General features: G+C 40.7%; 1 protein-coding gene across 4 annotated transcripts in view; it reads left to right on the plus strand.

Moving 5' to 3' along the window:
• Positions 1 to 18,185, plus strand: part of LYRM4 (LYR motif containing 4) — a 163,482-nt gene that overhangs the window by 100,455 nt on the left and 44,842 nt on the right. The window contains exon 3 of one of the 4 annotated variants that reach the window (XM_065399136.1): positions 9,502 to 9,676. The exons of the other annotated variants lie outside the window; for them this stretch is intronic. Coding sequence (XP_065255208.1) covers positions 9,502 to 9,510 — 9 coding nt within the window. The 3' untranslated portion in view covers positions 9,511 to 9,676. Of the gene's footprint in view, positions 1 to 9,501; positions 9,677 to 18,185 lie in introns of those variants that run through there. 4 annotated transcript variants of the gene reach the window in all.

The raw sequence follows: 18,185 nt of genomic DNA on the forward strand, positions 1-18,185 counted from the left end.
TGTCTTGGTTGTTACAGTGAAACACACATAGCCCTGTAAATTTACACAGCACTTTACAAACATGGGCTCAGACAAACTTTAACTTGACATGAAGTTCTCTCACTTCATTTCATGAGGCCACTCACATAAGTAACAGCTACATGAATAATACTTTGCAGGGTCAGGCCCCTAGATAAACCACGTGTCTTCCTGCCAACAAAAAGCTTTTCAAACACTGCTAGGGGAGGTTTAAATCCATAACAGGGAATTGTTGTAATTGGAAATCAGACAAAAACAGTCACAAAAATATTTCCATTAGTCCTAGTTTTGGTAATTTCCTTTTAAAACACAAATCTAAAAGCCAACAATATTTAGTGCTTTTCATTTATAAATCTCAGTGTTTTATAGAGGAATGTCAATATCTTTATTCCCATTTGGAAAATAGGGAAACTGAGGCACGGTGTGGGTGAGGTGACTTCCCAAGGCCACACACAAACTCAATGGCAGAGCCAAAGTCTCTTGACTCCCAAGGACTCCCCCAGCCCCGGGGCTGCGGCAGGGAGAGAGGACTTCCCTGCCGCAACCTCGGGGCTGGGGGAGAGAGGCGTCATTCCCCACCGTAGCCCTGCACCCCCAAGCTCCCCCATCACTGCCCCCCCACCTTACCCCACTTCCCCCACCCACCCCCTGTGGCTACGCCCCTGTGTGAGCATCTGCACTAATCAGCCCTTGATGGCCTCTTGTGCAGACATGCAGGCGCGCAGCTTAGAGGGAATACTGGTGGGTACCTGATGATTGCGGTGAGGACAAAGCTCTGGAGATGGGGGACATAGTGGGAGGAAGAATGGAAGACAGAGGATAAGAAATTAAAAGGGGGTAAGGATGAGGTTGGATTAATTGGTAGAATGAAGTAGGCAGTGGTGAGAAATGAGAGCAGAGAGAGGGGCAGGGATGGAAATGAAACATTCCACTGTAGTTTGACTTTTTCTTTAGTAATCCCATAACCGCTTTAAAAATAAATTGATCTTGGGGCCTAAAGATCTTTTGTATTTTTTATTATCACCTCATGCTATAAGACATTTCCCATGAATAGGGCTCTTTTCCCTTTAGCCTTTGCCTTTTAGTCATTGCTGTACATCAATATAAATTGAGTTTGTTTCGAGTAGCCTGCTATACAAAACTATTTAAGCTTTTATTACTTTCTCCTTTGTGAAATAACATGCCCTGTTCCTTTTGAAGCCGGGCATAAATTATGGATGTATTATAGTTCAGGGTTCAGTATAGATATTAGATCATTCTGGTGCTATATAAATACTATACTGGAGGTAAAGGTGGATGGTCAGAGCTGCATCAATTTCGCCCATCCTGGAATGGTTTAGAAGCTAATAAATGAGAGTGGTGTTTTTAAGCATGGGCCATAGAGATGCATTTCTGCTTGAAAGAGATACATTAGCTTCTGCTGCTTAGTTTGCTGAGTTGAAAGAGGTGCACTTTTTCATGGTTTTTCATGCTATTTCCATTAGTGTAACTAAGGTTCCTATGTTGACTTTACAGGTCAGCATTGTAGTGTTGATCAGTTATAGTGACAAAATACATATGTAATAGTACGGCCTCTGTGGGAAACTAAAGAAAATTGGAATCCAAAATGTATATCCAATTAGCATTATTCCAATTACGAGAAATGTTCTGGTAAAGAAAAGCACGAAGCAATATATCTTGCTTCCTGAGTAAAGATTTCATTTTTATTTTTAAGCAGAGCTCCTCATGAAAACTTCACTGAGTAGCACTTCACTTTGGCTTAATTCATTAACAGCTCAAGGTGATGCCAGAGAGAACCTTTCTTATTACAAATCTTGATAATTGATTTAAAAAAAATAAGGGGTGGTGGTGTGCTCAGGAGATTGGTGCTTGTATTTAAAGGTGAGGTTGCCATTAGTAACACATTTGAACTTCTTGGTTGGAGAAGTCATTGTTCATTACTCACCTGAAGTGAAATGTTAATGGCCTGTGGTGATCTGAAGAAACCCTACAAAAATGCACAGGAAGCTCTAATGGCATTATACAATAGTCCTTTCCACACAGATCTCCCCACATGTTAGAAGGCCATAGAATGTGGTTTTTGCTTTTAATTAATGTCTGTTCCACTAATTGGGATCTGGAATAGCAGAAAATGCAGAGAGGCACCTGCTACTGACTAAAAAGAACAACATTCACCTGGAGACAAGTATTGTACATTACTTATCAGTATTTGCAGAACATATGGGACATGAGCTGTATGGAACCATTACAATTTGGAACCACATTTCTGAAAGTAAAAACCTCATCACATTAGAAGGAGTTCAGTAACTCTTATTTTTCTGTGTTACTGTCTATTGTTTCTGATTGCTTTTTAGAAGACTAACAATTTTTGGTAAAATGATTTTTCCTCTCATGATTTGAACGGAGTTGAAGTTATAATAATACTACCTGATAGCGCCTTTCCTCTCAAGGGATCCCAAAGCACTTTGCAGGCATAAAAAGAAATTTGATCTCTACATAGGGATCAATTAATTGACCAAGGAAATGCACCTTTGTTGTGCAGGTCTTCAAGACAACTCAACAGTTCAGGACAGGTGCTCAGTCTGCCCAAGGAGGAAGAAGGCTAGTTTTTGAGCATTGGTGTAACAGATTACTCACTTATTAGATTGTTTAAACCTACCAATTAAACTAGAAGGGCTCAAATATAAGTGATGATAGAGAAAGGGGACTTTGCAACCTGATGAGCAGTAGGACCAAAACAAAAAACAAAAAAACATTGTTACTGGTAGCAGAAATCATTGGTGACCATCAACATAAGGAAAGGCTTTTTAGTTTTCCAGTAACACAAGGAGAATCACAAACTTTTATGTGTAAAAAGAGCAGCTTGATGGCTTGAAATGTGTTCTGAAATAGGTTGATTTGAGAGTCTTTTAAAGGTATTGCTTGTACCCAATGTGGCAGAGTCCGAAGCACCAAATATAGATGCTCGTCTCTGGTGAAAGATCCTGCCCTTTTGGGTTCAAGGAGTTCAGTTTATTGGTATGTGTGCTTCTGGCTGGGAAGGCATTCTGACCTCTGGGGCCAGAAGATGCTTTAAGGATTTTGTGGCTAAAGTAGTATATGGATCTGGGAATTTTAAAATGGTATTTGAGTCTTTCAGCTTTTGTGGAGACTCCTGCTTTCCCACTGAACAGGTCTTGACGCTCAAATGATAAATCTTCAACTAACTTCTGTGCCTAAACTGGTAAGCTAGAAGCTCTCAGCCAAGAAGTTCATGTAATGGCTGATCATGCAAAGGAGCTGTATGTCTCAAGAAAGGAAGGTGTACTTGGCAAGCACAGCTTGGTAACTAGCTTTACACTTTTGAAGGGTAACCAGACAGGAATTATTTTACATTCAGGAGGGCCACATACTTTGCAAATGAGCAAGGGGAACCATCTTGTGTCATGGGCTGCCAAGGCATTAAGAAAACTGTGACGGGAGTATGAAAGTACTTGGACCCCTTGTGTGGGGGACCTAGTAGATATGCAGCTGTGACACCTCTGACAATTCCAGGTCCAGAGCTTTGGTAAGTCTACCCAGAAAATCCTCATCATTCTTTAAATCACCACAGACTTGGTAACTGAGTCATCCAAAGGAGAGAGTGATTGTGGTGGCCCTTTTAGAATGGCATCTTCCAAACTGTCAGCATCTTCATCTTCCAAATAGTCGGTGGAGAATCTATGGAGAAAGTTGCTAGGATGCAGCTGACATCATGGAAACTTGTCTCTATCTCTGACACGTTGAGGTCACATCTTCTGGACCACAGACACAGTTGCATTTCAGGCTGCACTGCACATATGTTCTTGACTGGGGTACCAGGACATAAGTAGTTTACAATCGCAGCACCATCCAGAAAGTTTCAAGCTCGTGCCCCCTCTGTGCATGTATCACATACGGTGAGAGCTCATGCAGGTAATCATTTTCAAGAAGATTTACCCTTTCTGACATGTATACTGTTATATTACTAAAAATCCTGCTGTACAACTTTTTAAAAAAGCACTCAACATAGGCATTATTCAATTAACAAAATTTTCCAGTACCGTACGTAGTACAAACATGGGATTTTCCCTAGAAGACCAGTGGTCCATCAAGTCCAGCATCTTGCCTGGTGCTTTATCCCCCCTTTACTCTTCCCCCACCCCAAAATACTCGTACATAATATACAGTTATGTACATTGTATAATTGATTAGACACATAATGGCAGTGGTGTTCTTTCATGACTCCTACAGCATTAGATCTGAGCACTTGCTACTGTGAATTACAAAGCTCTCTTTTTGAAGAAATGAACTCTATTTATTAATTTTAAATTCACCTGCCATTCAAGCTATTGAGTTATCTTATTATGGGACAGTGCAGAAAGGAAGTACTGATCATTTTTAACTGTATCCTCCATAAATGCCTCAATCTCTTGCCCTTTAACACTTCTCCTTCCCAGGCTAACTAATCCTATCCTTCTGCAATGCAGAATTCTTCATATGTAAATCCCAATACACCTCTGGCCATCTGTGTTGTCCTTCTTTGGACCTTGTAATTCTCAGCTGTCTTATTTTTAGATAGGCAACTAAAATTGGATGCATTATTTCATATGAACATTGTTGATCTGGATAAACATATTTAAACCATGTTCTGTATTCTCTCTCTCTCTCGCTTTAACTTCTGTTCATTTTGTTCATCTGTTGAGGAAAAAAAATCAAGAGGACTGGTGTGTCAACTTCAGTTCACACGCAACCTGTCAATCAATCATGATCTGTTCCTATGGGGAAATCTCTACATTTTTCCTCTATGAATTATTCCTGACAGTCTTATGGTTAAAATGTTGACCTTTGCTCTCACATTTGCAGTGTATATTATGCCCATTTTTTCCTGGTCTTTTCTGAATCAGATCCAGGACCCCATAATCAGCATATTGTAAATCTATTTATCTTATATACTTACAAGGCCCTACTATCTCAGCATTTGCTATCTTAATGTATTTGTCCTCACAACACCCCAGTGCAGAAGGGAAGATCGGAGGGGGAAGTGAGGTACATAAAGATAAAATGACTTGCTGAAGGTCCTAAAGGGAGTATGGGCCAGAGCATGGAAGGGAATTGTACCCCAGCTCGTAATCACTTAGACATGCTTCCTCCTGAATCATCTTTATTACTAAAGAGAAAACCATGAGATTGATAAGGAGGATAGCCTAAGAGTATCTCACTGCCAGAAGACTCCAGATTTGTACAGCTATATAAAAGACAGTTGTGTGCCTTCCAACATGATAGTTCAGCAGTCAGTATTTGTGACACCACTGTTATGCTTAATTGGTGTGTTGGTATTAACAAACGTGTAATGGCATAAAGCACAGAGAATTTTGTTACAGCTTTGGCAAACCTGTACTGAAAGAAAGAGTAGCACAGATGGCTGAAAATAGCAGTAAAATATTCCATTACATGTCTGCAAAAATCATTAGACAGCCACTATAGTTGTTATTAATGCATCAGATTCACTTGGAGAGTCACGTTTCTGTAATATGCATTAAAACAATGATACTTTTGTTTTTAAATGGAACTGTTGCCAAATACCAACATGTATTTCTGCAGTTATGAAATGAGGTTATCAGCAATAAAGAAGATGCAATCCAAGTTTACACATTTATTCTCAATGGCTTTGTTTGTCTTTTGCCAGCTACCCACAGTAAGCAACTAGCAACACTACTGTTGTCTTTGGCCACCACTGCCAAAATGCAATCTTATAAAGTTATATCACAAACCCAATGTATTGATTTGGAGCATACAGTAAACCCAGATGAGAAGAGAATTTTTAGCTAGAAGACCCAAAGTATCAGAATTTGACCTATTTCTGAGATGCAAGAATAACTTATAAGAAGCAACTGATTAAATACAGCCTTTTATAGTTAGTGAATAATATTTGAACCTCTTTTCATCCTGTGGTATGTGTGTGTTGTGTATTACTTTCAACCTTGAGGTTAATTCAAGCATTCATGATTTACAATCCATTATATTACTAGTTAGTGATTAATTTTGGATGTATTTCTGAACGTTTCTTAAAGCTACCTTTATAACAAAGAAGCGAAAACTCCCTACATTTTTTGTCTGCAGGATTAAAAGGCTGACTATATTGCACTATGTGGCAGAGCTATGTAGCAATGATCAGCCATCAGAATAATACATAGATTGTTAAACTAAGTGAAGAAAGAACAGGAGTACTTGTGGCACCTTAGAGACTAACAAATTTATTTGAGCATAAGCTTTCGTGGGCTACAGCCCACTTCTTCGGATGCATAGAATGGAACATACATTGAGGAGATATATATACACATACAGAGAGCATGAAAAGGTGGAAATGCAGTCTTATTGATTGAAACCCCTCCCCTTTCACTCTTAAGAACTCTTTTTATTAGTATGATTGTGGCGGGGTTTGTTTATTTTGTAGTTGCTTTTTTTGGCTCTTCAAAAATAGAACTATAAACTGTCGCAAATAGGCAAGTTCCTAAATCAGAAACTTCCATATGAATTCTCCTTTGGATTACATTTATTTTCTAGGCACCTGGATATTTTTTGAAGTACACAGTTTGACTCAACTGAGGTGGATGTGTGCTTCTAGTAAATATGAGCCAAACAAGACAAGTTGAGTGATCGCATTTTGCTTTGTGGTTTTGCACCTATAAATCTTAACCAAAAATGATGTAAGAAATTAAAAAAAAAAATCCATAACCAAATTAAAAATTAAATTTAAAAAAAAAATCCATAACCAAAGCTTGCTCATTCTGAAGTCAGTGGTGGTTTTGTAGCTGACTTTAAGGGGACAAGATTTGGCCTGTAGCTGAGTCTTCACTAGTAAAAGGACAAGTGGTAGTTTTACATTTGGGTTTTCCTCGACCAGCTATATTGAGATAAAACTACCACTTGCCTTTTCTTGGTAGGATTTTACAAGATAGAGATCTTATGTTAGCTATCTCTTTGGGCTGGTCTACACTGGGGGGGGGGGGATCGATCCAAGATACGCAACTTCAGCTACGCGAATAGCATAGCTGAAGTCGAAGTATCTTGGATCGAATTACTTGGGGTCCACACGGCGCGGGATTGACGGTCGCGGCTCCCCCGTCGACTGCGCTACCGCCGCTCACTCTGGTGGAGTTCCAGAGTCGACGGTGAGCGCGTTCGGGGATCGATATATCGCGTCTTAACGAGACGCGATATATTGATCCCGGATAAATCGATTGCTACCCGCCGATACGGCGGGTAGTGAAGACGTACCCTTTAAACAAACAAAACACACACATTTTCACTGTCAAGATGCAGCCAAAGTTGTAAATTAGGGGTCCAGTAGCGTTAAAACACAACTGATATTTGGGAGCTTTTGTCCAATACACTCTCATTTCCTCACATGTTGCATTAGCAAACTATTGTTGCTTCCTTTGTCCATGCTCAGCGCAATGGAATTTTGGCAATGCTGACGAAAGCGTCATTAAAATAATGCATCTGACATGTTTCAGGACCAGTAGCTATAGAAGACGACCTTGGTAACTAATAAACTGAGTGAAATCTCCTATTTGTGCACCTTAGGGCAGGGCTATTCTGATTTTCGGTCAGTTGGAAAAACTGTATGTTTTCTGAAAAAAGTCACTTGGAAAAGAAAAGTGAAAAAGCCCACAAATGGAGTCATGTGTTAGTAGCTCTACAGAGTGCCTTGTGTAAGCTGCTTGTTATATTTCAGCCAAAGACTTCTTCCTGCTAAGGGCAAATTTCAACATACTTATAATAGATAGATGCAAATATAATCAAACAGTCTTCCTGAGTATTCTACCAGTGGGAAGCTTGTGGTAACAATCTTCCTTTTTAAATCAGCAACCACAAAGCTGATTATGTCTGAGAAAGAATTTTTGAACTTTCACAATGTGCTTGAGGATAGTTAAGTGTTAATTCTTTCTCAACAAAATTTAAATAGTGTGTGCTGAACAGCCAGACATCAGAATTTCAAGGTAAGTGCACTTGAGCAGTTCTCTCACTTTTTTTCACTTCCTATTGATTGTCTGAGCAAATGGCAACGGCCTCCTTGTCATACTTTTTTCTTCATTTTTTTTGGATGGCATCTGCAGTAACTTGGACATAATACTTAGCAGTTTTCAGACGAAGTCAATAGCACTAATTGGCAATGGCAGTTTTCCCTGTAAGGGTTGTTGTCATTAGCAGATCATTTTTCATATAGATGCTTATAGTCATTAGCAGATTGCTTGTAATTTTTTGACTGTTTTCCTCACCCTACTAACATGTGAAGACTATAGCTGTCCACTAGGATGTTACCACATGTGAATTACCACATTAGCTAGCACATGTTTTTTAAAAAAAAAAAAACTTTTTCCCTAGTGAAGTCAAGGCCTAGTTGTGGACCTGTGAGATTAAATCTCTCTGAAGCAGAATATCTAGTGTGAAGTGCTTCATGATTTCCTGAAATTGCTCATTATGTGCAGCATTGAAGCTGAAGTTATGATCAATTTCTTATCAAGTTTGGGGTTATAATTTTCTCATTGTTACCTAATAGTCATAACAAGAACTGTGATTTTCTCATCAGTTCCCTTTTAACTTTTTTAACTAAAGTTCACATACTATAATTTGTTTTTAAAAGAATATCAAATAGATGTTACGTTCATGTAAATAATTCAGAGTAGCATAGAAATTATTGATAAAAACAGATTTTTCACAAGTTTGCCTTTGATAGGTGAGAGAGTTATTAAAACCAGATTGCCTATAGACACTATAATATTCCTATCAGACATTCCCCCCCTCTCCTAGCCTTCGTGTTTCATGATCATTCTTCCACCAGTCTTAAATAGCATGCATTCTGCCTCCATACTATTTTATGGTCCCTCTATTTCAGCTTTGATTTCCTACATAATCTTCCATCCTCTGATGGATGTGAAGATATTCATAATGAATATTCTTCTCTTCACTCAATCTCCTCAGCCTATCACTCCTTTTTCTGCAGTACTCTGGTGGACTCCTAGCTGTTGCTCAACTTCCTTCTACTATGCAATCCAAAAATGTACAAGCTGTTTCTGTGCTTTTTACAGAAGTGAAAAACTTTGTCCAGCATGGGGGTAACAGAATACTGTGATATTTTTTGCCACAACACCAACAGCGCAGACCAATAGAGGAGGGTTATTTTTGATTATACAGGATTTACTGTCTTATAGCAGGATGCAAACTGCCATTTTTATAGCCAGCACCAAAAAAAGAAGAATTATTACAAAGCAGGGCATAGATTTTTTAAAATGCTTGTCAAACTATGACTCCAGTAAATCATTTAAAAAATTTCAAATAGTAAGGCTCTTGATCTTTCTGGCTTTGACATTTTTTTTCTGAAGTATTAAGAAGACAGTAACTCTGATCTTGTTTTCTTTCTTTCTTTCTTTCTTTCTTTCTTTCTTTCTTTCTTTCTTTCTTTCTTTCTTTCTTTCTCAGTTACTATAATTCTTAGTCATAAATGTCAAGTGTTTAAAAACAAATATCTGTACATTTCCTACATACTCCTTTCAAGGACAGGAATGAAATGCACAGCACTTCTACAGAGATGGATTTCCACAGAGAACGTGGAACAGAGCCAGCAAATAACAATCCACATAAACAAGTGTTCTTTCTTTATAAGAGGCAGTCTTTAAGAATGAAGACAATAAAGAACATTTTTTGTCAAGTTATGACAAGTGTATGGTATGAAGGCTCAGGACCAGAAATCTTAGAACCCATCCTGAAAACAGGAGGTACATTTTACTTATCATTTATTGTAATTCTAGTAAATTTTGCTATTGGTTTAGTGTATAGTACAAGATACTTTCTTTCCATTTGGGATTAGATTAACCCATTCTTTTAAGAATCTATTAATTTCACTTTAAGAAAACTAGAGCAGCTACAAACATTTGCTGCCTCCATTACTGCTTGAGCTCATTTCAAATAGGTGTGCTTAGAAGCATCAGGAAAGCCCTAATTGTTACCAAAAGCACCATATCAGTTGTGTTTGAGGTGGCAGAATTCCTCCTTGTTCCTTTCAAAAAGTCTTGTGGAAATTAAGGGCCTTAATGGTCACATTAGAATGAAGGAAGCAAGGTCTGTAAGAACTTGAACCAAAAAATCAATAAAAGAAAAATGTTTTATATTTGTTGTGGCTAAAAATTTCTGTACATTCTGAAGCACTTGAATTCATGATGATGTAATTACAGTGGTGTAACCTTTGGTATAGACTCTAAAATTGAACCTATAAATATTTAATTACATGGTAGAGAATATTCTTTTAAAAAATAATAATGTTGAACACTGATCCGATGCATTCAGAACCTGTGTAGTGATAACTAGCCTATATTAACCATACAAAATTCAATTTGCTGTTTACTTCAGCTCCGCAAGTCAGTGTAAATCAGGAGGGTTACAAAATAATAACAGGACATGCTCTTGATGGATCTCAGAGAGCTGTCACTATTACATGAGAACAGGAATTTTCTACATTGAATAACCATTACAAAATAACATCTGGTCTATCAAGTTAACGGTCTTATTGAATCATTGAATCCATATCTCTTGGACAACACTTTCTTAAAATGCGTGAATCTAATGTACACAAGCACTTCCACTGTTCCTACCACTAGTGGAGTCCAGGTTTTGCTAGTGTAGATTCAAAGGAGAAGCCTTATTAGCCTTAACCGGTGCTTAATTTGTGCCAGGTCTGAGCCCTGGCATCTCTGGGCTTGCCAGGTCAGTTACCGGTCCTGGCACAGGAAGCAAGAGGCTCATGCTGGCCACAGAGCGCACTTTCTGCACGGGGGCTGCAGTCGCTTCCCCCTCAGGCTCCAGTGCCACCGCCTCGCCCACATACCCTGCGCAAGGCCAGCAGCTCACTGAGCCTGCCTGACACCCAGCAAGTGCAGCTGCAGCTAAATTGGCACAAGCTGAGCTCCAACATCATGGACAGCAGAGTCCTTCGGGTCCAGGGATGCCACCCCCCAGCAGTGCTTCCGCCAGCACCAGCGCCTCCTTCACTTTGTGGGGAGCTCCCACGAGCAGGCTGCTGCCCTCTGGAAGGCCCAGGAGAGGCAGCAACTCCCCAGTGCTGGCAGCGAGGAGAGAGGTGAGGCATTAGGCACTGGGGTAGTGACCATGCTGCCAGGGCGCAGTGCAGGACAGGGGAGCTGGGCACCAAAGCAGGAGGGTAGCTCTAGGAGGCTGGCAGGGCCCCGCCAGAGGAGGCGGAGCAGTTGGAGTGGGGCGCACAAAATGTACCCAGCAGGAAAGCGGCACTGCGCTCCAGCCAGGGGTCGCTGTCCCCCCATGGTGCCCACAATCCTGGCTACCACAGCCCCCAGCAGCAGCTGTGCTTGGCGGGATGGGCGCTGCCTGGCCCGTCCCCCTCAGGGGACCCTCACCAGGAGGAGGTGGGAGCTGGGCCCGATCCTGGACCCCCTTGCGTGAGGGGTGGGGTGCTCTTCCCCCATAGGGGATTTCAGCTGGGCAGGTGCCCCGATCCAGGCCGAGAGCCGAGCAATCCAGGTTCAGGTGGCGGGGCCCACAGCCTCTTTGTACAGGAGTAATGGATCGGGTGGGGCAGAAAATTCACCCCACCCCCACCCCCCCCCACCCCCCCCACACACACACGCATTGAAAGAGCAATGGGAATGGCTGAGGTTGAGGAGGGCAGCACTGGTCTCCTGCGTCCCCTGCCCCATTTGGAAATGAAAGCACCAGCCCCCACCCCCCGGACACGGGGGTTTGTGATGGAGTATGGGTTGGGGGGTACATGGGGGATAGGCAGGGTTGGGAGTGCGTGCGGGATGAGGGATAAGCAGGGTTGGTATATTGGTTGTAGGATAAGGGTGCATCAGTGCTTAATTTGTGCCTGGGCTGAGCCCCGGCACCTCTTTCATTACAAATGAAGCACTGGTTTTAACATATGCTAGATTTGGCCCAATGTGAGAAAATTAAATATTGTGGATCATGTTTAATACTTCTCCTTCTGTCTCCATAAAGTATTCTCCTCTCCAGTTCTATGTTTGGTTCATACATTCTGCATGTTGAGAGGAAGGCTAGGTAGAAGGTGGTTACGGTGACACAGAACTCAGAGTCAGGAAATCTGGATTTTGCTCCCAGCTCTCCCAGAGTCTTCCTGTGTCACCTTGGGCAAGCCACTTAACCTCTCTGAGACTCAGTTTCCCCATCTGTAAAACAGGGTGATCATGAGGAATCATTCATTAAAATTTGTAAATGGCTGTGTGATTGCATGGAAGATAATGTATAGCTGAAAAGTACTATTTATTTTAATTTAGAATAAAATGCATAATCATAATTTTACATTGGATTTCCTTTTGCTTAATTAAGATTTTGACTTAGAAAACATGTTAATTTCGAAGTGCTAGAATTTTTGTAACATTTTTTACTAAAATGCAAAAAAACTTCCAGCAATAAGATGCCTTGACAAAACAAAAGCCATGCGGTAGTACCCCTTTATACAGCCAGCAATTACCTATTTGAGAGACTAATAAAAGCTTATATCAATAAATTCCAACCAAGACAGGTTATTTAATGACCAAATATCCAAAGTTGCCTATCTGTTTATGTGCACTAGCTCAAACATGCACATTTTCACACCCAAGAACTTGGATTTGAAGATGGAAATCTGATAGTTAGATATCCAGCTGCTCACTTTGCTTGTGTAAATGCTGCCTGGAAAAGTACATTTTGTGAGGCAGAACAGCTCCTCTGAGGTGATATGTTCCCTCAGTTCCTGTTGAACACAATTTTTACACTTGGATGCCTACAGTTGGGAAATCTAAATAAAACTGCTTGATTTTCACAGGTGATGTGAATCCATACCTCCCTTTGACCACAGTAAGAGCTATGAGTATTCAATATCTTTGAAATCAGGCTCCTTGTGTAGGTGCCGAATATGGATTTAGGTGCCTAACTTTAGGCTCAAGTTTGTAAAATTTGGCCAGCATTTTGATGGGTTTATTTTCCTTTTGCATGTTTAATTGTTATTAATATGCAAGTTATTTCCATGTAGGGAGACAGTGTAACAGCATATAAGTTAGAAATTTTTAGTCTGTCTCTTGTGCTGTTCTTTTTCTGTACTATTGATAATGGACTAAGTCTACAGATGGAGTTGTAAGGACAAAATGCTCAATCAGTAATTATTGTTTTAGGAAAATTAATAACATTTCACCTTCATGTGTGTGTTCCTTGTGGTCCTCTGCTGCAGTTCTCAAACTGTATCTGTCCGCCCTGTGTTTCCTGACTCTGCGACTGGAATAAGGATTTGATCAGCAGGAACTAAAAGTAGCTCATGATGCTGACAACATTCTTATCAATGTCAAGCAGACCTGCCTACTTAAAAGTTACTTTTTGTTTACGTGCAGGTATTCAGGTTTTCTACAAGAAAGTTTATTGAGGAGCAGTTAAAACGTTCTTATGTACTCCCCAACCTCACAGCATTATTGTGAGGCAAGGCTAATTAATGTTCAAGGCCCTTCGTACATTTTTGTTTTTTACAGATTTTTACCGAAAAATTTCTGGGTTTTACAAAAACTGTGGTTTGGTTTTTTCAAGTTGTCATCCCAGTTTTGGACCACTCAAGTACGTGAAAATACTCATTATATGTTAGAAAATCCAATACATTACATTAGGTCGCTGTTTATGTTAATAATAAATTAGTCTACGTGTAAATGCAAGGCTGTCTGTCAAGGTAAGGCAATGTAGTAGGAGATGCACACTTTCACACACGCACATGCATATGTGCACATCAGTGAACTCCCCAGACTCGGCTCCCCTCTCCAGGAGGACAGATGGCAGCTTGGTAACCTGGGTGGCCAGAGTAACCAAGCTGCCATCTCTTCTTCTGGAGCAGGCTGTAAGCAGAAGACGTGGAGGAGGCAGCATGAGGAGATAGCACCTCACCTCCTCCGCCTCTTCCAGGCCCAATCTGGGAGAAGAGAAGGTGGTTCAATAACCTGGGCTGCCCAGTTTACTGAGCCATCATCTCTTCTTCCAGAGCCAGGAGCTGGGTCAGAAGTGCACTTACTTTTCTCTATTGGTGTTTTTTTCTCCCTGTCTGCCGGTCCCCCCATATTAACTCTGATATTTACCCAGAAAACTCTGGAGTTGATTTTTGCATTAAATTTATACTGTTTTTTTAATTTTTGGATTAAACATTGATAAATTCCCAGGAAACTTTAAACACAAGAAAAACTGAAAACGTAGGGCCTTGTTAATGTTGTAAAGTACATTAAAATCTTCTGATGAAAGATAATATTGTAAAGCTGAGAGGTATTATTATTTTTCCAAATTATGAATTTTTGAATTTTCTGTGTTGGCTGCTGCTGAAACTGGTAATGCTTGTTAAATGGCAAGTGTAGAAGATTAAGAAATATTTACATGTCAATGCCAAGCTAAAGCCTGTTTGTTTAGTAGGTGCTTTTATTTATTTTTATAACAAAGTAATGTATGATCTGTGTTTGCATTATTTGCTGGCTTGTTAATTAGGTCCATGAAGATACATGTCCTACATATTAATTTCATGGTATATTCTACTAATTGAGATGCATACGTTAGAGTTTCACTGGTAAATGGCTGTAAGATTCAGTACAAGCAGCATGTTACATCCATTCAAATACAGCTATTAGGAGCTAAAGAGACAATTAGCAGCCTTAATGACTCCATTGCCAGGCCTAAAATGAACCCTAAAGGTATAAATCACATAGAGGAGTACGTTCTTATAGGTCCAGCATTCATAATTAACCGTCACAATGCAGTGAATAAAAAAAGAGGGGAAAAATATACTTAGAAGAAATGAAATAAAATTAAATACTGAAACAACCTGACAGAAGTGTTTGATGGTATCACATTGCTATCTTGCACTATGACTTCAAACACTGCTTCTAGGAAACCTGTCAAATGGCCATGTCTGTGCTAGGGCCTTTTTTAAAAAAAAATAAATCTCCCACTTTTGCTAACACTTGCTCAGGTTCACTATTGTTAGCAATACTGGGATCCCTGGTGTGTGTGAGACACTGACTACAACTTGTCACATAGCCCTGCTTAGGGGAGGTCCAGTCAAGATGGTGTTTATAATAGCAACAGCAGCACAGTCAGTGGCCCATTCAGGTGCCCAGCAGTGTTGCTAACACGAGTGAAATTGAATCAGCGTTGGCAGTAGTGGGATGTTTTTAGAAAATGCCCTTAGTGTAGATAGGGCTGCCAGGTGTCCAGTTTTCAACTGGAATGCCCGGTCAAAAAGGGACCCTGGTGGCTCCGGTCAGCACTGCTGACCGGGCTGTTAAAAGTCTGGTCAGCGGCTCAGCAGGGCTAACTAAGGCAGGCTCCATGCAGCTCCCGGAAGCAGCGGCATGTCCCCCCTCCGGTTCCTACTGGTAGGGGAAACCAGGGGGCTCTGCACGCTGCCCCCACCCCAAGCGCCAGCTCCACAGCTCCCATTGGCTGGGAACCGTGGCCAATGGGGGCTGTGGGGGCAGAGCCCATGAACGGGGAAGCGCGCAGAGCTGCCTGGCCGCACCTCCGCGTAGGAGCTGGAGAGGGGACATGCCGCTGCTTCTGGGAGCTGCTTGAGGTAAGCACCACCCGGAGCCTGCACCCTGACCCCCTTCCACACCCCGACCCCCTGCCCCAGCCCTGATTCCCCTCCTGCCCTCCAAACCCCTCGATCCCAGCCCGGAGCATCCTCCTACACCCCAACCCCCTCATCCTCAGCCCCACTCCAGAGTCTGCACCCTCAGTGGGAGCTCTCACACACCCCTGCACCCCAACCCCCAGCCTGGAGCCCCCTCCTGCACTCAGCTCCAGCCCCCTGCTCACCCCACATCCCCAGCCGGAGCCCTCACCCTCCCTGCCCCCCAACCCGCTACCCCAGCCCAGTGAAAATGAGCGAGTGATTGAGGGTGGAGAGAGCGAGCAACAGAGGGAGGGAGGATGGAGTGAGCAGGGGGCGGGGCCTCAGAGAAGGGGCGGGGCAAGGGTGTTCGGTTTTGTACGAGTAGAAAGTTGGCAACCCAAAGTGTACAAAGGGCTGTAGTCTGGCAATTCAGCAAATGAGACATTTACTATATGCTTCACTTAATGCAAGCCATCATGTTTTAAAATGGACGTTACTTGATGAAATTCCCCCTCAACTCAAAAGCCAACCACTAGACTCTATAAGTGATACTGTCATTTAAACACAAAATATTGTTTTGTACAATTACCCGAGTTACTGTATGCAGAGGAGGCTAAGAATCAGTGGTCCCATTGTGTTCCCTCGGGGGCATTGAAGAATAATCTGAGAAGAATGAAAGCCTCTTTCAGGAGCAATATTCAGATAAAAATGTTATGCCCGCTTATCAACTTGGACATAGCTGTGTTGGGTTTTAGATTCATTGTAATGACTACTACCTGTCGCACATACTGTTGTATATTCTAAAATTGTTCTTTAATCTAACATTTCAGTGAACCGTTTTCATTCTGGCTCATAATTTATTTTGTTCAGTGCTTTATCAAAAAATTAAGAGATCAGAAAAGAATGTCATGCATTCCAGTAGAGGAAGGAAGTATTTTGGTGTAATGCACTTACTGGTTCTTGCATTGTTCTAGGACCCAATCAGCATTCCTTGTACACCCAACCTCTAATTGGCTTCAGTAGGAGTTTCAGATGCACAAGGAGTGCAGGCTTGTGTCCCTAATCAACTATTAATGCCAAGATTTTCAAACGTGGGTTCTTGAAAAATTGGATCCTAAATTCATATTTAGGCACCTAAATAAACACTGTGTACTGAACTGAACACCCAGTAGCTCCCATTAAGTTCAGTGGCTCAATACATTTGAAAATCAGGCTGTTTGTTTAGGTGCCAAAATAAGGACTTGAATCCTGTTTTTAAGCATCCACTGTTGACAATTGTGGCATTCATTTTTTAATTTAACACTGTGGTTGTAGGTCTATTGGTATGTTCTAATTATGTTGGCTGCTGATTTTTAATCCCTAACAGTTGACATGCTGTCTGGTAGTTTAATAATCATGAGGCTTACAGTTTTCAAATGTTATATTTTGCCGTTATAATTGAACAGCAGTGAGGTGGTTCCATGCAGTATCTTGTCAAATATTAGCCAGGATTTTGGTAGTTACTTTAAGTTCTTTACATAGGACTTATTTAAATCCAACTCATGCTTTTTTTTTGCTCTACTGAAACTGAAAGATACATTCAGTTTCAAGCAGAGATGGCTCAGTATTTACCAGAGGTGGTTTTTACCAGCTAAAATCATGGTTCTTATCACCTTGGGAAAAATTAGTCCGTTTAAGGCATTTTCTATTTTTAAAATCATTTTGTTAATACACACCACATTACACTTAGTTTTTGTTACATATTCTAATTGTGATTACATAAGACAGTAGATTCATAGATTAATTTAGGGTTGTACAAATAAAAAGTAAAACTGCAGGAGGTGTAGTATTACAATATGTAATTCTAATACTGAAAGTTGGAATGTCGCGTACATTTTGGTTCAGTATTTTCTAAAGGAAGCTATACATGTCATGACTCATTTCAGTTTTCAATATTATATAAACAAAAGTCAAACACATTTCAGTTTATGAAAATGACAATAAGGCGTAGTCATAGGCTTGAAGCATTAAGTAATCAGAGCGTGCAGAGTTGCAGATTACCAATCCAGGACCATTTGGCCATGCCACATTCTGTAGCAGAAGATCAACTTTGATTTAGTGGATTGGGAGAGCCTGTTCCTCAGTTTTGAATGGATGTATCCAAAGTTTGAAAAGATTTTTTCTTTGCTTGCTGAATTTGTTGGACACTTACTCTATTATTTTTCACAGTTTCCCGTTTAAGCCCGTATTTACCAGAGCCCTGTCCTAAAAAACAACCCTGGTTTCAAGGAAGAACACGTTAACTGTGTTTTTATAAAATGTGAGCAATCTTCACTAGTACTCTCTAAATGTACTAAAATGCTGATCCATTAGAGAAAAGGGGGGAAATATTTTTAATTATTAAACATGATTGAAAGACAACCTTTTTTTCTTTTTTCTAATACAAATAAACAGTTGCAAATACAGCATTTCTAAGATCTGCTATAGCTGAAACAGAAGCTATGGGTTTGTTGCAGAAATT

This window comes from Emys orbicularis, chromosome 2 (genome assembly GCF_028017835.1).
Source record: "Emys orbicularis isolate rEmyOrb1 chromosome 2, rEmyOrb1.hap1, whole genome shotgun sequence".
Classification (NCBI taxonomy): Eukaryota; Metazoa; Chordata; order Testudines; family Emydidae; genus Emys; species Emys orbicularis.